This window comes from Lolium rigidum, chromosome 7 (assembly GCF_022539505.1).
Source record: "Lolium rigidum isolate FL_2022 chromosome 7, APGP_CSIRO_Lrig_0.1, whole genome shotgun sequence".
Classification (NCBI taxonomy): domain Eukaryota; kingdom Viridiplantae; phylum Streptophyta; class Magnoliopsida; order Poales; family Poaceae; genus Lolium; species Lolium rigidum.
Window position 1 is genome coordinate 189034421 of NC_061514.1, and position 22426 is coordinate 189056846.

Sequence of the window (22426 nt, forward strand, 5' to 3'; positions counted from 1 at the left end):
GGTTATAGAATGGCAAGTAAAATTGAGTTCTCCAGAAGAAGTGAGCCTAGCTTAACTGATTAAAGGGGTTCATATAGGTAAGGTCGGATATAAAGTTTGAAACTCGGCGAGCTAAATAAACGCTTGTTATCTTGACTCGTTTGAGCTCGGCTCGTTTTTTAACGAACGGAGCCAAACATTATTTTTTTTGCTCGTTAACGTAAGCAATCGAGATAACAAGTTTCGTGATCTACTCGTTAAGCTCGCTACCAACCAAGAGTTGGTAAGTATAGTGATATGTCTTAAAATATGTAGCTAATCCTAGGTAACTTTATTACGTGACCCACTATAGAAAACAAAGAAGCCTAGTATGTGCACTACTAGGAATAAGCTTATAGCCGCACTTCTTACCGCTGGCGAGTCTGATTTGAAGATGCCGGCGGTAAGGCATTTTAGACCCTCCTCGCGTTACCGTCGGCGAGTTGAAACAGGGTTAGCCGGGGTAGTTCAGTTACCGCCGGTGAAATGGAACCGAAAACGCCGGCGGTAAGGTGGGCCGAGACAACCCGGACGGGCCTCCAATTACCAACAGTGATTTGGACTCGAAAACACCGGGGGTAACATAATCACCGCCGGCGAGATGGAGTTGCATGCGCCGGGGGTAACATAATTATCGCCGGCGAGATGGAGTTGCATGTGCCGGGGGTAATTTGAGCTGTTGTGGGCCAAAATTAGCTTTTTTCCCTTTATTTTCACTTCTCTGTATACTTGGCCGATTCCTCCTCTACTCCTCACTCTCTTCCTCGACCCCTCCTTTTCCTCCTCCACTCCCCCACCCTCTTCCTCCTCTCCCACCCGGCGGCGCCCTCACTTCTCACCCTCCCTCCTCCACCTCTACCTGGCGGGCCCCCCACTCTCCACCCTCTTCCTCCTCGAGAGGCCCCAGCACCCCGAGGAGGAGCGGCGTGCGCGGCCAGGAGGAGCGGCATGGCATGGCGCGGCGCGATGCAGCGACGGCAAGGGGCGCGGCGCGGCATGGAGATGGGAAGCGGGGCAACGCGGCCACGACTGACAGCGCAACGCGGCGAAGGCAAGCGGGGCGACGTAGCGACGATGGGCGGTGCAACGTGGCGACGACCAGAAGGGTGGTGCGGCAACGACAAGCGGCGTGATGCGGCGACGGGCAGTGGCGTGGCGATGGCCAGCGTTGCGGCCAGGCTTGGCAGAGCAGCATGACTTGACTGCTTTGTTTTAGTTCATAGGGACCTAACTGAACAGTGTGTATAAAAAATTAAATAAATGGACAGGACAGTGGCTTGGTGAGTGACCGTGGTCTTTTTTTTGTCTGCCAAACAGAGTATCACCGGCGAATATGGGAAGGCGCCGGGGATAACAACACCTTACCACCGGTGAAAACGAATGTGCCGGCAGTAAGGCATTACCACCGGCGAGGTGATCACCGGCGAATGCGAAGGCGCCGACGGTAGCTAATTCTATGTGCCGGCGGTAAGGTAATTCCTAGTAGTGGTGAGTGTATTTCCTATAACGACCATTGCTTTTACTTGTCTCTTCATTATCCCGCTTACTCATTTTCTCGAACAACCAGGGACATGTGTCTAGGTATCTGCTAACTACATCCTCGTGCACTCCTTGTTGGTCTCCCAACTCCTAATAAAGTTATCATATTTTTTCAACCTACTAGCTTAACATTTTTCCTGCATATTGAACATCTATGCTCCTTAACAATTCTTAGCGAGCGTTCGTGAGTACTCGTTAGCACATAACAAGCCGGACCAAACTTCGATTCTAGCTCGTTAAAGATAAGAGCATCTCCAGTCGCGTCCCCCAAACCGTCCCCTAAACCGCGCCGGATCGAGCGTTTGGGGGACGTGTTTCGTTCGTGTCGCGTTTGGGGGACGTCGCTCCCCGCACGCGTCCCCAAACGCCGCCCCAAACATTAAAAGTATTTTTTTTGGCTAGAAAGAAACTATTTAATAATATTCAAATCGGTTGAACATAAACAAATTATATATAAAACTTCGAAAAAATATAATTAAATACATATAAACTATCTACTTCTTCTTCTTCGCTGATGGCCCCGCCTCGTCGTCGTCATCGCGGTGGCGCTTCCTGCTCGTCACCTCTTCCGAAGAGGCGGTGTCGGCGCTCGACGCGTCGTTGTCGCCGGTGCTCGTCGGCTGCGCCTTGGCCTTGGCCTTGGCCTTGGCCTTGGCGGCCTTGGCCTTGGCGGCCTTCGCCTTGGAAGCCTTCGCCTTGGCCGCCTTCGCCTTCGCACGGGCCACGCCGCCGCCGCCGCGGCCTCGCTCTCTTCTTCCTCCTCCTCCCGGCCCGGCCATTCCTCTCGTCGTCAGGCGGCGGCGGGGAATCGTCGCCGGCCGCTCGGCGTCCCGGCTTTGTCCCACCAATGGCGCCGGCCGGCAGGGCTTTCCCTCGGCCGGGAGGTGTCGGACGGGAGGCCGGGAGATGTAGCTCATCGTCGCCGGAGGTGTCGGATGGAAGCTTGGATGAATGACGGCGTACGTACGGGTCTTATTGAGCGCGGATGAACGGCGGCGCGAGGTCGAAGAGAGCGGCGGTTGCTCTTCGAGGAGTCGGCGCTCCATTTCGGCGGGGTTGGCGCGTCGTCGACGCGGTTGCCAATGCGACGGTTCCGCTTCTGTCCAGCCTGCACCGTCGCTACGTATGTGGCGGTTGAGCGTTCGAGCCGGCGGCGGGTCGGCCCCGCGCCTCCTCGCCTCTCATTTCGTTGTGTCCGGCGTGCCGGTGCGTCCCTCGTGGGACGGGGACGGGCTCGGGACGCCGGACACCGTGTCGGGGCGCGCCGGACAAAAAAGGGCTTTGGGGCGCGCGGCTGGGAACGTTTTTTTGTCCGGCGCGCCCCAAATCCCTTTGGGGGACGGTTTGGGGGACGCGACTGGAGATGCTCTAACGAGCTTAATGATCCGAACCTTAATGAGCCGAGCCTTAACGAGTTGAGTAGCTTGTTAGTCTAGCCGTAGATGTAGAACCTAGCCACCTAGTTTCAAATTCTTATTGACCTTAATTTTTGTTTTTATTATTTAAAAAATGGGTGTGTGTGTTTCTCAGATAACTAGCTTCGTTCTCGGGATGTCATCAGATCTCCGCAGCGGCAGATGGAGCATCAGCATCTCCACTGCAGAGACCGACAAGCCGACGACGTCAGCGCGTGGTACGGTAGAGTACGTGTCCGCGTCGGCCCTCGCTTTCTCCCGGCAACAGCCTCACCAGCCCGCGTCCTGTCGTCCTCGCCGCATTTCCCTTTCCGCTCCCACTCCCACGATTCATTCATCCCATTGGCTGCGTCCCTTTCCTCCCTCCCTCCATACCCTGCTCCAGTCACAAAGTTTCTTCCTTTTTCTCCTCTGCCCCGGCAGGTACCATTTCCACCTCCGCAATTCTTTCGCTGTAAAGGGCGATGGCGGTAGTAGGAGCAGCCTGGAACAAGGTTGGTGGATCTGAGTGAGTCACCGACCAGCCGTAACCTGCTCTCCTCTCGGCTCTCTCCCTCCCAGGGAGAGCTCTCTCCTTTGAAACCACTTTCCTGACTGGTTTCCAGCTCGGAATTCGAGCTTTCCTTGGATTTGGTCGGTGGAGGAGAATCGCCACCAGCCATAGATGCTGCCCAGCAGCAGGAGCAGGCCTCAGCCGAGGCCTGCGGCTAGATCCTGGTCATTCTCAGGTTTGCTTCATACCATATCAAACTCTGCTCACAAGCTTTCCCCCAGTGAATGTCCATAATCTTCATTCTTCAGACTTGGTTAATGATAGGTCCAATTTACCAGGAATGACTAGATTTCCTCTGTCCTGTGCTAGCTTGCGCCTTGTGCAACTAGGAACGGATTTCGACTTGGCAAACATTATAGTAGTATGTGTTGTTTCTCATGCCCATCTGACGCGTTCAGACTTAACTCGTGCCCTTCACAGAGATGGACTTCTCCGATCCCAAGCGCAGGTCGAGGTACCTCAGCAAGATAATCATGCTCGTGCTCCTCATGGCAATGTGCTTCGTAATGCTCACCCAGCCACCCTGCCATAGGAGGGCTCCCAGTGTGGTAAACCTACCTCTTATCTCCTCAAGCATGATGTCCATATTTCAATGTCATTGGATTCCAAGCTTTCCACTCCCACTAAGCAATGCAGTACAAATGGATGCGATTTTAGCAGCTCACCAGTATCTTGTCATTCGCTCAACCCTGGCTCACTTTGTGTCATGTTCTCAGTTCTCCATCCACGAACTCGGAGTAACACATGTGTTGGTGACCGGTGGTGCTGGCTACATAGGATCGCATGCCGCCCTTCGCCTGCTCAAGGACTCCTTTAGAGTCACCATTGTGGTTGGTACTCTCATCACCCAAAAAGGAAACTCGGCATTGCTGTTTCTTGCCCGAATTCAGCATCAGTCAAATGCAGGTTTAACAAATTTCTCTCGTCTTCAGGATAATCTTTCGAGAGGAAATATGGGGGCAGTCAAGGTTCTTCAGAACTTGTTTCCTGAGCCTGGGCGATTGCAATTCATATATGCTGATTTAGGCGATCCGAAAGCTGTATCCTCATCTCTTGTGTTCTATAATAATTGGATTTTTTTTAGAGATACATCCGTCACTCGAAACAAATATGTCGACCGGGCGGAGGAAATCGCTCTCTCTTTAAGATTGGTTCCTTAATGTGTTCTTAGGTTAATAAAATATTCGCAGAAAACGCATTCGATGCTGTCATGCACTTTGCTGCTGTCGCATATGTCGGCGAGAGCACACTTGAGCCTCTGAGGTACTCGACTTTTGCTTGTCAGCCTGTATTATCCTTCAACAGACCCCTTACCTACTGAAACACTTTGAACAGGTACTATCATAACATCACTGCAAATACCTTAGTTGTGCTGGAAGCCATGGCGACACACAATGTTAAGACACTGATCTACTCTAGCACATGTGCCACCTACGGGGAGCCTGAGAAGATGCCTATCACTGAAGAAACACCCCAGGTCAGTTGTCACCTCTGCAACCAATTCCTTCTCAAGAAGTTGGAGGCGTTTCATGCCGTGTAAACTTTGAGAATGTTTCTTAACCTCAAGTATTTCACTCAATCTTGATGTACAGTTTCCTATCAACCCATACGGCAAGGCAAAGAAAATGGCAGAGGATATCATTTTGGACTTCTCAAAGTCCAGGAAATCAGACATGTCAGTGATGATTCTGAGGTATGTATTGCTTACTACAAGCATCAAAGATTCTTTTGTACAACCATAACACCTTTTGGTTACTGAATTAGTGTCATAACACTTTTAGATACTTCAACGTGATCGGTTCTGACCCAGAAGGGAGGCTGGGTGAGGCTCCACCACCTCAACTGCGTGAGCACGGACGTATATCTGGTGCATGCTTCGACGCAGCATTGGGAATAATCCCAGGGTTGAAGGTGCATCTTCCAACAACTAGTCATTGTCAGTATGTTTTAGCTAGCCTCCCTGCTAACAGTAAAAAAAATATTCACGTTTACTGGACCACTCGTGTTCTGAGTAGTATTTTCTTTTCTTTTGGGAAGCACTGACTAACAGATCTTTGTTCTTCTTTACAGGTCAAAGGCACCGACTACGAAACGCCTGATGGGACTTGTGTAAGAGATTACATTGATGTCACTGACCTGGTTGACGCCCATGTTAAAGCGCTCAACAAGGCGGAAAGAGGGAAAGTTGGAATATACAATGTTGGCACCGGAAGAGGTCAATCATCAGATCACCACATATTGTGTTATGATGATTTTAACAGTGGGAAAATATCACATTGTGTCTGTCCATGATCATTTATTCATGTCCGTTCCTTTTGCTCCCCAGGTAGGTCAGTTAAGGAGTTTGTGGAAGCTTGCAAGAAGGCAACCGGAGTCGACATCAAGGTCGACTACTTCTCTCGCCGCCCTGGTGACTATGCAGAAGTGTTCAGCAACCCCGCAAAGATCAACCATGAGCTGAACTGGACAGCCCAGCATACTGAACTACAGGATAGCCTCAGGATCGCATGGATGTGGCAGATGAGGCACCGGGGCGGCTATGGAGGACCTCAGGCTGTGATTTTGTGAAGAAGTTTACCCTACACATACCGGTGGGCACATAATTTATATAGCATGAGGTCTGTTAGTTGAAGAATTAGGTCGATGTATTTTTTGGCTCACTCAGAGATGGCAGTTACACATAATTTATACAGTGGGTATGGTCATTCATTGGACTCTTGAGATTTTCTATTTATTGGAGGTTTAGCAGTTCTTTGTAATATTGATGTATTCAGTATATAATAAGAAAGTCATATTCTCTCCCTGAACTGCAATGGAATGTCAGATTACATCCTTGAATTCTACAGCAAATGCAAATGAGGTCCATCTGCATCAATGCTAGAAGTTCATTCTTCCTAGACAATTCTGCTGAAAATGCAGCATATGACCTATGCCTAAGAAAAACTGGAGCATGAAGCTTGAGCATCAACTTTATGCAGCATCTGGGGACTACTAGTATGGCCAAACAGGTATGCTCAATTAACAGAAAGATAAATGTATCATTTACAGGATGCCAAACCATCCAGGCACATCATTGGCTTGTTTAAATACCACAGATGTTAATGTAAGAGTAAGTCGTAAACATTACTAACAAGCTGGCGTATATGCAAGAAAAATTAAGGCAAACTAACGTAACTGACAACAATCGACAAACACTCTTCATAAAATGAAAATGGCATTGATTCATAAATCAGTTCAGTACAAACTAGTCAGGTTCTCCAAAGAACCAGATCACTCTATTAATCCTCCGTCCCAAATTATGTTGCATATAAATTTTAGGTAAAGTCAAATTTTGTAAATTTTAACTAAATATATACATATGAAAAAATATCAACATCTACATATCAAGCTTATATTATGAGAACCAACTTGAAATATATTTTCATGATGTATGTATTACATATTGCAAGGATTAATATATTTGTCTTTATATGTAGTCAAACTCTACAAAGTTTGACTTTGACTGAAAATTATAGGCAACATATTTCAGGACGGAGTATTTTCACGCAGAGTCGTTACAACTAACCCATTCATTCATCTCGTTTTTGTTGTGTTGCACTGTTTAGGGCTACATGTCAGGTGGGACAGAAGCAGTGACAGGAGCAAAATGAAAATGGCAAAAACAAGATGCATACATTTCTTACGAAAAGAAAAGGGATGGAGAGAAGCTTTAGTAAGCTAGCATAGCACTACCTTGAAAGATTTGTATATACCAATTATATGCACGCCTAAACTAAAGCTAAGTCCAGTATGTTTCGGACTGTGATGCACCATCTAGTCCTCATCAACAGATCACGGCCAGACAAGGCGCTGACTTTGTTTGGGCAAAATTCCTGCACAAAAAGTGAGGAGCACAGTAATGCATCTGACATGGTAGCTTATAATGATCTGAATACTTTATAAAAATTAACTGTCTTTATTGAAATTAAACCAACAAGAGGCTCCCAGTTCTTTTTCAAGAAAACACAAAGGAATTCCTTTGTGTTTCATTTCATTAAAAAGGTAGGGTTCCGTTTACAAGTCCAGTTTAACAGCAAATACTATAATGAAATCCACACTTGAATTAGTAGACCAAGACCTTCTACAAGGAACCCACCATGGAGCTATTGAGAACCTCTGCTCAATGCAATCAGAAAGTTAATACAAACCATGGAGCTACTGAGATGCACCTTCGGCTTATTGGGCGCCTTCCTAGCACAAACAAATGACTGGATGAGAACGCTTATCCTCTGTAAGCCTGTAAATCATACTTCATATGTTACTACCTTTGGCCAAGTGTCTCGTTCCTCCAGCTTTGGAAAGTTGGATCAGCCAGCCACTAATATTGATAGGAAACCCTACCCATCCCAACCCGTGCACTGGTGTCTTGCTTCTGTAGCTTCCAGAAGTTAGAGCTGCCACAATTATCAATAGGAATCCCATTCATAGAAGAAACTGAACTCTTCTATGATTGTTATCTGCAGTCACAAAAGCAATGACCATAAACAAATGATGCCAGTACTATACAACCAACAGCATTAAGATGAAACATTTTGTAGAATTCATACCTAATCGTCAGCTGAAGCATTTGCCATGCTGCCATTGTCAACGGGATCTGGTCCAGCAGAAATGGCTGAAGTTGGGATCTGTAGATTTTCACCTGATGGCCTGCTTGATTGAATAGCATTTTTAAGAGTCAACGTTACTTAGTGGCCTGACACTGAACTGAAAAATGGAAACTTAATTTAAATTTACAGATGCAAGTTTGGCAAATTTGGCTCACTGAAGGACCAATCTAGTTATTTTGCTTCCTCGTCATAAGGAGAGCTATGTGCATGAAGTGAACTACTAATTTAAGTACCTGGTTCTCCTGCTCATTCTATTTCCACAGGCAAAGGATATGCAATCAGCAAGCCGCGAATATTTGCTGGCAGTCCCTTCTGCTATGTTTATCTGCTTGGGTCTGTAACCAAAAGATCAAGAAATTTAGGACACACATCACCTCATTGACATTTGGCACAAATATGCCGATGTCAATACAAACGCGAAAAGGAGAATGAGCTACCTTGCTGTAGATTTCCGCTTCATCTTGTTCAAATTTCCAGTATCAATGTCTCTTTCTGCAGAAGCTTCAGGAGGCACACTTGGAAGGTCCAACTCACAAGCATTGACCACACCATCTGCCGTTGATTTATCCTTGACTGATTTCCTATGCAAAAGAAATAAAGGATACTCTTGATATCAGTGAAACCTATGAGGAAAATAGATACAAATGATGTAAAACCCTATTGAGTAACTGTTTTTGTCGTCGCATGTTACCTTGATACTCTCTTCCTTTTCATCGTGCTGCCTTGATTGTCGATAGAGATTGAGCCCCTCATCCTGCTTTTGGCTAATTTGTTCTCACCAACAGACATAGAGCCCCTCATTTTCTTTTTGGCAGCTCCCTCGTTGTCAACAGACACAGAGGCCCCTGTTTTCTTGTTAGCTGTGACATCTTTACCAACAGACCTAGGGCCCCTCGTTCGTTTCTTTGGTGCCTCATTATCAACACCAATAGGGATCTCAAGTATATCTAGGGTGGCCTCATTATCAACAGAGATCGATCCCCTCATTCTCTTTTGCACAACCACATTTTTATCAGCGGTACCTTTCCTCTTCCTACCTTTGGTGTAGCCACTAGAGGAATTGTTGACACCATCAAACAATGTTATATCTTGCTCTCCAGTTTGCCTTTCAGATCCACTTCTGTAAAAACAAGAACGAAATAAACTTGTGAGCACTGAGCAGGGATAAGGGAATGAAATTCAATAATCTAGCATATGTAAACATGTAACGTCATATGCTATACCCAGATGATTTTTTCCTTGATTTTCTCTTGTTGGTTTTTACAGCAGCAACATCAGCAGAACACTTCGAGGGGTCGTTAGCTGGCAGGTCATCCTCGCGTGATCTTCTAGACCCTTTTCGAGACTTCTTGACTTGATCACTGAAACATTACGATTGATGAGGATGAGAACATAGCAAAAGCTAAAATATTTTATTATTCAAAAAGTTTTGCAATACATTAACTGTACCTTGCAGTGTTCTCATCACTTCTTTCAACTTTGGAGTACACGAGTGATGGGAAATCACCTGGACCAATTGAAGGTCGCTCTGTTTCTCTATCAACAAAGTTGGTTTGGAAAATAGATTTCTTTACTTGATTGGCCGCTATAACTAAAGGTAATTCCTCTTGACACAGTCTTTTCCACCTCCTGCAGTTACAGGCAGCATAACTATTAGCAATGAAGTATGTCCACATCATGAAGCGACTATCGATTTGATATTTTCAGCAACACATCAGAATAAACTCATGTAAACTCTGAAAAATAGCTTTACCTCATGCACATATTATCAGTACGGTGAGGAATCATGGCGCCGGCAATTTTTGCCCAGCAGGCGCCAATCTCATGGACGGAAGCCAATAACTTGGAATCCTCTTCAGGCCGCCATTCCCCATGATCTATATCTGGATCAAGAACATTACGCCACCTGCTTAATGAGAAAGAAAATGGAATCACCATCAAACCATAAAGATTAAACTCACATGGTAAAACTACTATGTTACCTTTCGCTGCATTGACTTTGTGTGCGGCCAGGAATGAACTGAGCAATCTTATTCCAGCTGCCAGACTTGAAAAGCTTGACAGATACAATGAGGCGCTTATCCTCGTCCTCAGACCATCTCCCCACCCTTGTCCTTTCAGGCAGTAACGTTTTCCTCCACCTAGGGAAGTTCGATGCAAGGGTATTTCAAATATATCCCAACCAACAAAAGTAACATATTATCCGCATAAAATTAGTACGGAAGAAGATTATCTACCATTAGAAAAGGTAACCATAATAAAGGGCAACAAATGTGCCATAACAGAAAGCGCAATCGCATAGGTTTGACAATAGGCATTCTGAAAGATAAATCCAAGAATATTATCTGTTCGAGCATTGATTGCCAATGCGACCATCCAGACTGGCTGATACAAGTTGCCAGTTACAACCAAAAGTTTGGACAGCAGCTAGAAGCTGAAGATCTTCCTCTTTTGTCCAGACCCTCTTCAATATGTGGGGATTAAGACTTCGTTGATAACGAGCAAGGCATTGGAAAGGAGTTCTCTGCGTACCCAATGCAACGGCAATGTTAATCCAGTTATGCATTCCTTTTTCTTGGACAGTTAGTATAAGTCTTTTCTCCTCACATGCAGTCCAGGCAGTGTGATTAATCAGTGGATCATCAAGGTTTAGCCACCTAGATGAATAAAATTACAGTTTTTGTATTAGGGGTGACGAATTGAAAACACGGATACAAAGCATGTAACAGAAACATAAAAATATCAGGACAGATGGTAGATAATAGTAGTACTTAATGGAATGGGAATTGCACTGCACGCTAGAAAAAATTATATATTTTTAGAGGGAAAGTACCTTGATTCACATTCAGCGCCGGATCGACCAGGCAGATACATAGCAGCAATGTAGTCCCAATTTACTAATGGCAAGACTGTCCGGAGAATTTCAGGAGTCACCTCAAAATTACCAACTGTGTTCGTCAGTGCATACGCCATATTTACAGCACTGAAGTCACCAGTCGAACTGAAGAGTAACAAAGTTTTAAGAACAGAACAATGATTTCATGATCAAGTTGTGTAGCAGAAGACAAGTAACATTACAATTAATCTCAAAATTTAGCGCCCAACTTACATATCCATTTTTTGGAAAATAAATACCCGAATGGCACAAATATTTAGATGCCAAAAGCTACCAACATAATTTATTGATAGTTCAGAGGCCTATACAATTCAAAAATTTACAGATAGTTCAGACAGAATTCTATCAAATTCGTAACTGATAAAAGCCTATCAAAGAGTAATAGAAAATACTAACAAACAACGGACTAACAGACTGCATCATGGAGAAACAGGATAAGTACAAAAAAAAAAACTTACATAAAAGCATGACAATGTATTGTTTCAGTTTTGCTGAGCATTCAGCTTAAAAGGGGCACTCTTCAATTGCATGCAACGAACAATTGAGAAACTATGGTAATAGGATGTTTAATGCAGTACTAAGTCGTGATTTAAAAATTAAAATTCGACAAACCTTGCATTCTTCATCGAGTCCTTAATCAATGTTTCCTGATACTGCTGCTTTATTCCTTTAGCAAGACTGTCTTTCTCCATATCAGACCATGATTGCTTCTGTAGCGACATCGGGAATTGCTTCAATACCGTTTTATACTTTGAAACATGAAGGTTCTCAGAAGGGCCAAGAAGTAACGCAGACATCTTATATCTATTCTGCAAGAATCAAATACTCCTTTGTAAGTACCATAGTATATGTTCCTAAAAAGTTCAGAACTCGAACAATTGACAATCATGCCCATGCAAATGGCAGAGCAAAATGTGACTAAAGAAACTCACTAGGTCTGCAAGCTAATAGGTTTTGTCTACCATGAAAGGGAAAACAATGATTCGTACAACAGAGGAACAATATATGTGTACAGTTGGAACAATTCATTTAGATTTGATCTAATAAATAAATTGATTTAAGTGCGATAAACAGAAATCCAGTAAAAATCTACAAGAAAATATATGCATCTTCACAGGAATAGGATTGTAATAATTCAATCAACATAACTAAGATATCACAACATAATTGCAAATCAACAGCTAATTATAAATAGAGATCTACACTGCTAATTGATTCTCATGCATACATAATCTGTTGAGGATGACTACCAGATACCTAAATGGATGCTATTTCATATTTGTTTTTTCTACTAATCAAGCAATCATATAATCTTGGGGGCATGGCCTGGAGAGAGCAACGAAAAATACAAGTATGTATGCCATACATGAACCACGAATAAAAACATAAGAATGGCTGCCAACACATGTCATTCCGACTTACACAAGGATACCAAACCTATTCATCTTTTCGTATAGGTATTTATAACTATCTTATGCCCCCAAGGCCTATTTCGAGGAACTATCTTATGCAAAAAAAAACAAAAAAAAAACAGAAGTGGCCGTACAGAAGCCTTGAACATGTATGTCATCTAGCATACAATACACAGCTGTAAATGCTGATGTTTATTATTACCTTTTCAGGTTGTATACTTTGTCTTCGAGAGGAAATCAACCGAACACGAGGATCCACCTTCTGGCACAAAAATTTGCCAAAAGATCTTTTGCAGCCTAACTGATAATCCATAAGGCATTTGACACGATCCCTAAGATCCTTATTCACTTCAATCTTTGCTTCAATGTTAATCATTTTCCTTCTAATAAACTTCTGGCATGCTCTGTTCTTCTTGAGAGCATTCACTAACAACATTGCAGCTTTTGGAAACCCAGTTTGAGAGAGAGCCTTTGAATTTTGCTTCACTACATCCTCTTCACCAGGTTGATGTGCAGTAAATCCATCGTCCCCTCCCTTTGCTGCCTCATTTTTCAAGTTATCCAGTTGCCCAGTGGAGGTGCCTGCAGTAGGTAAATAAAGACTAAGGGCCCCTTTATCTATCGACATATATACTTTTCAGCTAGTTTAAGAACTATGCTAACATTGCATATGTTGACTTCCCAATTATAGTACTGGTAGGGCTTCTACTTACTTAACAACTCATGAATCAGAAAATCGATCAAACATTGCATCTTATAGCCAAGCATAGAGCGTGTCATGGTTTTATCCTCGTGAATTGCTAATCTGGTATCAGGAAAACACCACATATTGTGTAGCAGAGGCAATAGTTTAACATTCCAACTTAATATTGCCCAAGAATTTACTTCGGATTACCAGGCAATATCAAATATCCTAGACCTACCATCAGGTTCACACACAAAACGAATCCGAAAACACTCACCGGGCGCTCCCAAATTGGAATCGGACGGGGCCGGATCGCGAGCGGACTCACCGGAGTGGTAGTGCGAGAAGCGGCGCTGAATCGCCCGGAGCGTCTCCTCGTCGTCCTCGTCGTCGTCCTCCGTGTCGGAGGGCGGCCAAACGCAGATCGGGCGCGGGGAGGAGGGCAGCGGCGAGGAGGGCGAGGCCTTGTTGAGGTGGAGGTTCTCGCGGATGCTGCGGACGAGGGCCAGGTCCTCGTCCTCCTCCTCCTCCTCGTCGTCGTCGTCCGAGAAGCCACCCGCTGGTGCCCCCGTCGCGGGGACGGCGAGGTAGGAGGAGGCCCGGGCGACCGCGGCGTCGGGGTCGGCGCCGGCGGCGATGCAGGAGCGGCTGAGCAGGTCGAGGTCCTCCTTGAGGGCCTCGTCGAACTCGAAGTCCGAGTCGTCGTCGTCGTCAGAGTAGAAGTCCATGGAGGCGGCGGCGGCGATGGGGCGCTAGGGTTTAGGAAGGTTCTGCGGCGAGGGGAGGCGCGAGAATTGCGGGGCGGCGGCGGCTAGGGCTCGCTCGGTCGGCGGTCTCGCGCTCGCGTTTGGCGGTGGTGGCGTCGCGGCCTCGCGGGGATTTGAATCCTCGACGGGACAGGCGGTGGCAGAGGAAGGGGAGGGGAGAGGGCAGGAAAGCTTCGAAACGGCACAATATTTCAGCCTTCTCCAGGATTTCAGCCTGGCCAGTTTGCCCCTGCTGTTTATTTATTACTTCCTAGAATAGAAATCACGAGAAAGTCTCATATTGATTATTTTTCCATGTTCCAAACAAAATTGTCTGTCAAGTCTGGCATCATGAATTTTTTCCTTAGTTTCTCCTGCAACGACAAAGCACCGATAATTCTAGAGAGTTTGTGTGCTTTACATGGTTCAATTAAACAAATTTGCATTACATATTCTGCTCTCGACTCGTGTAGGCTTGCACATGCCATGGCATTCAATTTATGTGTGTAATCATCTGGATCAAAGTGTTTCCATATGTATATTAGTTGTGTTTTTTTGCAATACCATGTCGAGCAGTGGCAAATAAGCATGTACAAATCACCGCACACCCTCTCGCAGGTGTGAGCCTAACCTAGCTACATTTTTTTTGTTTGTGTTTTCTTTCCTTTTTTGTTTTTTGTTTTTGTTTCTATTTATTTACTTTTTTCAGATTTGACAAAAAAAAGCCTCAAAAAGCGTTAGGATTCGAAAGATATTCAAACTTGGAAAATGTCGAAAACTGAAAATTGTTCATATTTCAAGATATGTCAAATTCAGAAGAAAAATGTTTAAATTTTGAAAAAAGAAACAAAATTTGGGCTTTCTTCAAATTTAGAGAATAATCATATTTGAAAATATCCAAATTTGAAAATTGTTCTGTGGTTTTTGAAAAAAATAGATTAAAATTTCAAATTTTAGAGAACCCTAAAAATAGAAAAATAAACCGAAAAATGAAAGGAAAATAATTATAGGCTAGCCCAACACCCAACGTGGGGTGTGCGGCACCTGGTTCGTGCCGACTACGTCGGTGTAAAGAAGCTTCCCTATAGGTCACCCACGTTGGCATATAGAGGTCCCGCTAGACAAGGCCAAAATCGAGAATAAACATTCGAGGGGATCACTATATTACAGGTATGTTCAAAAACCTATATAATATGTCAAGTTTTGTTAATGACACTTAGATGAATCTCTTTTATCTAAAAATAAAAATTATTATAGATTTGTTTCAGACCGAGCTGGACGGGGCAGCAGGCACCCCAAAAAAGGTTGAAAGAGTCGGAGCAGCCCTAGCCAAAAAAGGTTAGAGAGCGGTGTTGCGTAGTGCGGTCAGTATATGGGCAAAACCGTCACTCTCACTCGTCAAATTCCCCATTCGCACTCCACATTGCCTTGCTTCCCGTCTCTCCTTCTCCCACAAGTTCCACATTTCCCCCCATCCCTGTCCCATTGCAAGCATCGTCGTCTCCGCTACAGAAGATCCTTCTCCAGATAACCAGTTCGTCCATGTTGTTTATTTACTTGCTAGAATAGGAAACACGAGAAATTCTCATATTGATTACGTTCCATGTCCCAAACAAAATTGTCTATCAAGTTTGGCATCATGAATATTTTCCTTAGTTTCTCCTGCAACAACAAAGCACCAATAATTTTAGAAAGTTTGTGTGCTTTACATGGTTCAATCAGACAAATTTCATTATATATTCTGCTCTCAACTCGTGTAGGCTTTCACATGTCATGGCATTCAATTTTTGTGTGTAATCATCTGGATCAAAGTGTTTCCATATGTATATTAGTTGTTTTTTTTTTTGCAATACCATGTCAAGCAGTGGGAAATAAGCATGTACAAATCACCGCACACCCCCTCGCAGGTGTGAGTCTAACCTAGGTACATTTTTTTGTTTGTTTTTTCTTTCCTTTTTTGTTTTGTTTTTGTTTCTATTTGTTTTCTATTTTTTATTTTTTTCAGATTTGACAAAAAAAAAAGCCTCAAAAACGTTAGGATTCGAAAAATATTCAAACTTGGAAAATGTCGAAAACTGAAAATTATTCATATTTCAAGATATGTCAAATTCAGAAGAAAAATGTTTAAATTTTGAAAAAAACAAAATTTGGGCTTTCTTCAAATTTAGAGAATATTCATATTTGAAAATATTCAATTTGAAAATGGTTCTGTGGTTTTTTAAAAAATTAGATTAAAATATTCAAATTTTAGAGAACCCTAAAAATAGAAAAGTAACAGCGGAAAAATAAACCGAAAAAGGGAAAAGGGAAATAACTATAGGCTGGCCCAACACCCAACGTGGGGTGTGCGGCACCTGGTTCGTGCCGACTAGGTCAGTGTAAAGAAGCTCCCCTATAGGTCACCCACGTTGGCATATAGAGGTTCCGCTAGACAAGGCCACAAAATCGAGAATAAACACTCGAGGGAATCACTATATTACAGGTATGTTCAAAAACCTATATAATATGTCAAGTTTTGTTAATGACACTGTGAATCTCTTTTATCTAAAAGGAAAAATTATTACATATTTGTTTCATACCGGCCTGGACGGGGCATCAGGCACCCCAAAAAAGGTTAAAAGAGTCGGAGTTAGCCCTAGCCAAAAAAGGTTATAGAGCGGTGTTGCGTAGTGCGGTCCGTATATGGGAAAAATCGTCACTCTGACTCGTCAAATTCCCCATTCGCACTCCACGTTGCCTTGCTTCCCGTCTCTCCTTCTCCCACAAGTTTCACATTTCCCCCCATCCCCGTCCCATTGCAAGCATCGCCGTCTCCGCTGTAGAAGATCCTTCTCCAGGATTTCAGCCTGACCAGTTTGCCCATGTTGTTTATTTACTTCCTATAATACGAAACACGAGAAATTCTCATATTGATTACGTTCCATGTTCCAAACAAAATTGTCTATCAAGTCCGGCATCATGAATATTTTCCTTAGTTTCTCTTGCAACGACAAAGCACCAATAATTCTAGAAAGTTTGTGTGCTTTACATGGTTCAATCAGATAAATTTTTATTACATATTCTGCTCTCGACTCGTGTAGGCTTGCACATGTCATGGCATTCAATTTCTGTGTGTAATCATCTAGATCAAAGTGGCAATATGTTTTCCATATGTACATTAGTTGTGTTTTTTGCAATACCATGTCGAGCAGTGGCAAATAAGCATGTAAAAGTCAGTGCTCAATGCCCCTTATGTGAGATCGGTGTGCAAGATACCAAGCACGTGCTCTTTCAATGCTCGTGTGCTAAATTCATCAGGAAGAAGCTAGGCTCGGAGGCCTTGATCGTCGCTGTTACCAGCCAATACCTCGTGGGAGAAACCGTAAGCAACACATGGCAAAAAGGTGAAGGACCGACGGGAGCTGTAATAGCTATTGAAGCTCTATATAACCCAATTTTATTGCTGCCAATTCTCCAAAACCAAAACCCCTGTAAAAATTTGTAAAGGTCAATGCTGATGGCTCCTTTGATGCAGATCATACGCAGTAATTTTTTACTACAATGGCAAATTCATCGTTGCTGGCAACAATTTTGTAAACTCCAAAGTGCATCTCTGAAGGACTACTCTTGGCTCAAGCCGTGGGCTGCGACAAATTAATCTGCTACTCCCATAATTTGGGCATCTTCCAAGCTTATGAATGAGAGGCTTGTGAAGCAAATATGACCAACATTAGATCAAACCCTGCTGGTCAAAGATGTAATTTCTGTTATAAATGAATGGAATTTCTGTGATGAATGAATAATAAATAGGTATGATCATGTCAAAAAAAAATCAGATATGTTGGGACTTTATTTGACAGAGAGATATGTTGTGACGAGGTGAATGCTTTATCGCTTGCTATGCAGCATGTAATGAACGTTTTAGTGATTTGTGTTAGTCATGTCTAGTTTCTTGTTTAGTATACAGCTTGATTATGCATTTTGGTGTATTTCAACACCCCCACTGGCTAAAAAGCAGCAACTCTGCTTCTCAATGATAATAACAGGGTGGATGTGCTAATTCTTTTGAGTCTAAACGTCAGTAACTCTGCTTTTCAATGATAAGAACGGGGTGGCTGTGAAGAAACGAAAGGAAACCAAATTTTCTCCAAGCAAAACTAGCTGAACAAAAACCAAACAGTCTCACAAATCACTAACATTGTATAATAAACCAAACAAACTAGCTTAACTAAACTATCTACACAACCAAACAACCTCACAAAATTTCTTCAAGCAATACTAGCTGAACAAACCAAACAATCTCACAAATTTATCCAAGCAAATCTAGGTAAACAAACCAAAGCCAACAGCGACAGCTCTTCAGTCATCACAAGAGGGCAGCAAGGCAATTAGGGTCGTGCCCTGGTCGAGAATTAGTACACGGCAGGCAGATGAAGAAATTGCTGCCACTGGCAGTAAACCCTTCCAGTTGGACCTGCAACTGGAAATGACTCGGCTAACAGAACAGAATTAAGAGTGAGACGGGTTCACACCAGAGATTACGATGGCATTGTTGCTAACTTTATGTAAATGTTGAAGAACACCAGTCTTCATTAACACATCACAAACAGGATGCGAGAACAGAGGTTCGAAATTAAAGATACAGTCCACTAGGATGGATTTTCCTGCTGGCAAGAACTAAATTGAGTACTGAACTAAAATTGATGAGAACACAGCGATGGACAGCGGTCAAGAAACAGAAGCAGGAGGGGCTCCTCCTCCTACTTGGATCTCTGCCTCATCTTTCGGCGCTTCCTCTTGAGCCTCCTCATCCTCTTCTTCTTCCACTGAGCCACATAACCAAGGGGCAAACGTTAGCCAAGAATTAATCAAAAGAAAGAACAGAATCAGATTATTATACAACAAATGCTGTGAAAAAGAGGCAATCCATAAAGCTGGTGTCAAGAAGCCACATAACATAACTGGGATCAGAATTGAGTGCAATTTGTTTCTTGCATCACGAGATGATCAGAAACACGGACCAAATGTGCTTCCTCATCTCCCAAAATCACCACGATGAAAGAACTAGTACTAATAATGCATCCATATGTAAAAAATGAAAGATAAGTTGTGCATCCATATGTCGAAAATGAATTACTAATTTAGAATCTACTAAGTAAAATAGTACTCCCTCCGTTCCTTTTTAATTGACTCAAATTTAGTACAAACTTGTACTAAATCCGAGTCAATTAAAAAAGAACGGAGGGAGTACCACAATATTACATCTATGAACGAAACGACTAACACAAATCGGCACAAAAACCGAAGTTGCTTAAAATTGACATTCAGAATGAGTAGGAGGATTTTCTCATCAAGTAGATCAGACTCGAACTTTTTCCTCACGATGCCGACACACCAAGAAAACGAACAAACATCACGACAAACCATCAAGCTACGATAGGGTGTTACGTTATATCAGACGAATGCCCCAATTGTATCAGTGTTGCAACGAGATCGGTTCAGATCGAACTACTGCTAGTATAACTACGGCCACGCAACGCAAGAACCATAGGTGAACGGAGACGAGAACAAACCTTGGCCCTCATCGCGGAGGCGGCGGCGCTCGCTCCTCGGCGCGGCTACCTCGTACGGCGGCGGCGGCTGCAGTTGGAAGAGTGAGACGCGGATGTGCGGCGGCGGCTGCTCTCATCCTGGTTTTATATAGGGCGACGATGGACAAACCCTAACTGGGATTACTGTGGGCTGCTAGTGGGCCGATATGGCCGCAGGATAGGCCTCTGTGCATATAGGCTTTATTGGATAGATCCCGGCACTTTGACCCTTCACGCACTGGGCCTTTCCTTCAGCTTTTGCAATTTTACTAATCCAGAGTTCCAGACAGAAAATCAAATGGAACTTCAGAAATGCAGGCGCTTGTAATTTTCCAAGTTTTCATTTCTTTTGTTCAAATGCTGTTTCAGTCACCTTCTATGCAGATTCGTTTCAGAAACTTTGTATACATAATTAATATGTTTTTTCTATCATCGTACCCATATATTTTTTCTTCTTCTGCAAACACACATACGACATGCTACAATGACTATGTGTCGTTGTCTAATCGATGGTACCTCGGAGGAGGGATCCTCACGAGGGGGAGAAGAAGTAGGGGCCATAGGGCGGAGTGCACACGGGACGGTGGTACGCGAGTTACCCAGCTTCGGAACACCTGCACGATGACAGGGCCTACTGCTGCTTGTCTGGAAATTATCTGAGCGCTTTCGCGTTGTTACAATGAGTTGTGGTTGTGCCTCTAAGGCTCCCAGGATCCGGCTTATAAAGGCGCACGGATCTAGGGTTTACATGGAGAGTCCTAGCCGGATTACAGGTTTGCCTAACTACGATGCTATGTCTTGCCATGCACGTCAAGGATCCGCCTTCCTCTATACGTCGTCCCGGATCCGGGTTCCTATTGGGCCTTCATGGATCCGGGTTCCTCCTAAGGTCGGTCGGATCCGGCTCCCCTGCCCCTGGGCCGGACATCTTCCGTCAGGATCAACGACAGACTCGGGCCGCCCGATGGGCCACACGCCTCATCACCATCCGTGGGCCACCCGGGCTTGCCGGATCTAGGCACCGTCGATGGTACACCCATGAAGTATACCCACAACGGTAGCCCCCGAGTTCTCCGAGTTTCGCCTGCTGTTTCCGCCTTGTTAGTCCATCATGGTCTCCGACAATATCAGTAACGCGGAGAAACTTGAAGAACTCCAACTTCACATTTTCTTCTTTTCCCAACCTTTAGTCGGAAAATGCTCCCATTCTACAGGACTTCATCCATCGACGATTTGAATACGTTTCCGGGTTTCCCCCTGCTTCGAATGAGAACCAACTTATCCTCACGCAATTACCCGGAATCTTAAAAGACTCAAACGGTTCCGCCAATTCTGGCGCCATTTTCGCGCGATTTGTGCGGTAACTTATCCCTAGCCATTTTTACCGTTTAGGGTTTGGGACACGTGTCACGCATCCAACGGTGCGACGCTTGCGTTCCGACCACAGGATGCGGAGCACGAATCTCGTCCCTCCGGCCTATAAATATCCGACGTCGACCCCTTAACCCTCATTCACCCCCCTTTCAACCTCTCTGCGCAGCGCCGCCTCAAGCTTCCTCTCCGTCGTGCCGGAATCTCGCCGGAACTTCGCCGGAGTTGCTTCGCCGCCGCACGGTGTTCGTCCTGTTCTTAACTTCAGCGAGCCACCACGCAGAAACCTCGACGCCGGCGACTCCGACCACCGCGGACTCCATCACGGTGAGCTCCCGAGCTTCGTTCTCGCGCCGTAGTTGGTAGGGATGAACGTTAGGTTGACGATGCCGGATCCGACTGAGGAATGTTTCCGCCAATATCTTTTCTTCAGATGTCTTCAACGACTCCGCCTCCAACCTCTGAACCTGTCATGGTAACCCCAATCTCCTCCGCCCCTCCACCCTTCGTCCCAGTCAGGCTGGATCCTCCAAAGGATTCCGGCAAGGAGGCTGAAGGGACCTCCGCTAACCCGGAGAAAGCCTCCGGGGCGGATCAGGCGGAGCACCAGACGGAAGAAACCGTCAAAAAGTCGAAGGCTCGTCAACGAGACTCCGAAGCCAAGGGAAAATGGTGGCCCTGCACCACCACTGAGATGGAGCTGAAGAACCTCGAGGCGGAGGGCTTCCTGCAACCCGGAAGCTGGAGGTCAGTTGCGAACGAACTAGCTCCAGCTCCGGAGGACAACGAGATGGTGCTGACGAAAGCACTGGTGGAGCGGGGCTTTTCATTTCCGCCTTCGGACTTCTTCCTGGAGATCCTGAAGGTCTATGGGCTCCAACCCCATAACATTTCTCCGAACAGCGTGCTTGCGATCTGCAATCACGTCACCCTCTGCGAGGGCCATCTCCGGGTAACTCCCGAGCTCTCCCTGTTCCAATATTACTTTACTGTCAAGAAGGAGAGGATCCGGCAGTCCACCGAGCTGGCAACATGCGGATCCATCACCTTCATGATCCGCCCGGGCCGCGTCTACCCCCACACCGACCGCCACGAATCCGCGCGGTACTGGTCTGGGGGATTCTTCTACTTGAAGGATGTCTCCAACCCAGCGAGCAAAAGGAAATTGTCGCCATTCAAGAACTTCCCCGCCACCGAGCTTCCGGCATGGTCACACTGCCCCCACCTCTCCGAGTCGCTCCATCTCACACGCGCCGTCAGGCGGATCTGTAAGCTAACGGAAGAGGGGCTGACGGGGAAGGACTTGACCCTTTCTTGGTTCACCAAGCGGATCCAGCCGCTCCAACACAGGGACCGCCTGATGTTCGAATACACAGGGCGCGACGACCCAATGCGCGCCATAAAAGACAATCTTTCCGCCGACGCCATCGACAAGAGGATCCGGCTCCTCATCAAGATCCCACGTGAACTCCACGTTCACGTGTGCAACAAAGACATTCACATGAATGGTTCCGGAACCGCGGTACGTCGTCTTGACTTTAGTCTATTGTTTCTCTTCGCATCTTTTTATCTAAG

The 22426-nt window shown here is 45.0% G+C and overlaps 2 protein-coding genes, 1 long non-coding RNA gene and 1 other non-coding gene across 6 annotated transcripts; 1 reads left to right on the forward strand and 3 right to left on the reverse strand.

Moving 5' to 3' along the window:
- The first annotated feature begins 3355 nt into the window (after nt 1-3355).
- On the forward strand, nt 3356-6332 carry LOC124673893 (probable UDP-arabinose 4-epimerase 1). Its single transcript, XM_047209942.1, has 10 exons — nt 3356-3700; nt 3946-4073; nt 4242-4355; nt 4458-4565; nt 4697-4788; nt 4861-5002; nt 5118-5218; nt 5307-5436; nt 5596-5740; nt 5852-6332. The coding sequence occupies exons 1-10, from the start codon at nt 3637-3639 to the stop codon at nt 6091-6093; spliced, it is 1266 nt and encodes a 421-aa protein (XP_047065898.1). The 5' UTR covers nt 3356-3636; the 3' UTR covers nt 6094-6332.
- Nucleotides 6333-7079: 747 nt separating this feature from the next.
- Nucleotides 7080-13948, reverse strand: LOC124676658. Of its 3 annotated transcripts, none has more exons than XM_047212699.1 (16): nt 13493-13948; nt 12682-13061; nt 11680-11876; nt 11005-11172; nt 10517-10828; nt 10154-10312; nt 9925-10077; nt 9621-9800; nt 9395-9532; nt 8863-9291; nt 8609-8752; nt 8405-8506; nt 8115-8211; nt 7830-8023; nt 7661-7751; nt 7080-7397 (listed from the first exon to the last, which is right to left on the reverse strand). In XM_047212699.1, the coding sequence occupies exons 1-14, from the start codon at nt 13890-13892 to the stop codon at nt 8018-8020; spliced, it is 2865 nt and encodes a 954-aa protein (XP_047068655.1). In that variant the 5' UTR covers nt 13893-13948; the 3' UTR covers nt 7080-7397; nt 7661-7751; nt 7830-8017. The 3 variants fall into 3 exon arrangements, with proteins under 3 accessions (XP_047068655.1, XP_047068654.1, XP_047068656.1); XM_047212698.1 differs by having other exon boundaries at nt 7661-7755; XM_047212700.1 differs by having other exon boundaries at nt 7661-7755; nt 7830-8021; nt 8112-8211; nt 13493-13947.
- Nucleotides 13949-18427: 4479 nt separating this feature from the next.
- On the reverse strand, nt 18428-19525 carry LOC124677192. Its single transcript, XR_006993976.1, has 2 exons — nt 19463-19525; nt 18428-18715 (listed from the first exon to the last, which is right to left on the reverse strand). It is a non-coding gene; the product is annotated as an uncharacterized LOC124677192 (long non-coding RNA).
- Nucleotides 18853-18932, reverse strand: LOC124679894. Its single transcript, XR_006995315.1, has one exon. It is a non-coding gene; the product is annotated as a small nucleolar RNA SNORD18 (small nucleolar RNA).
- Nucleotides 19526-22426: the final 2901 nt, after the last annotated feature.

Excerpts from the sequence above, each read along its gene's own strand:
- LOC124673893 (XM_047209942.1), top strand. The coding sequence starts at position 3,637 with ATGCTGCCCAGCAGCAGGAGCAGGCCTCAGCCGAGGCCTGCGGCTAGA. Across the intron at positions 4,356-4,457 it reads CCTTTAGAGTCACCATTGTG|GATAATCTTTCGAGAGGAAA; the intron begins GTTGGTACTCTC and ends TCTCGTCTTCAG. Across the intron at positions 5,219-5,306 it reads ATGTCAGTGATGATTCTGAG|ATACTTCAACGTGATCGGTT; the intron begins GTATGTATTGCT and ends TAACACTTTTAG.
- LOC124676658 (XM_047212699.1), bottom strand. The coding sequence starts at position 13,892 with ATGGACTTCTACTCTGACGACGACGACGACTCGGACTTCGAGTTCGAC. Across the intron at positions 11,173-11,679 it reads GACTCGATGAAGAATGCAAG|TTCGACTGGTGACTTCAGTG; the intron begins GTTTGTCGAATT and ends GTTACTCTTCAG. Across the intron at positions 8,507-8,608 it reads AAGCGGAAATCTACAGCAAG|ACCCAAGCAGATAAACATAG; the intron begins GTAGCTCATTCT and ends TTTTGGTTACAG.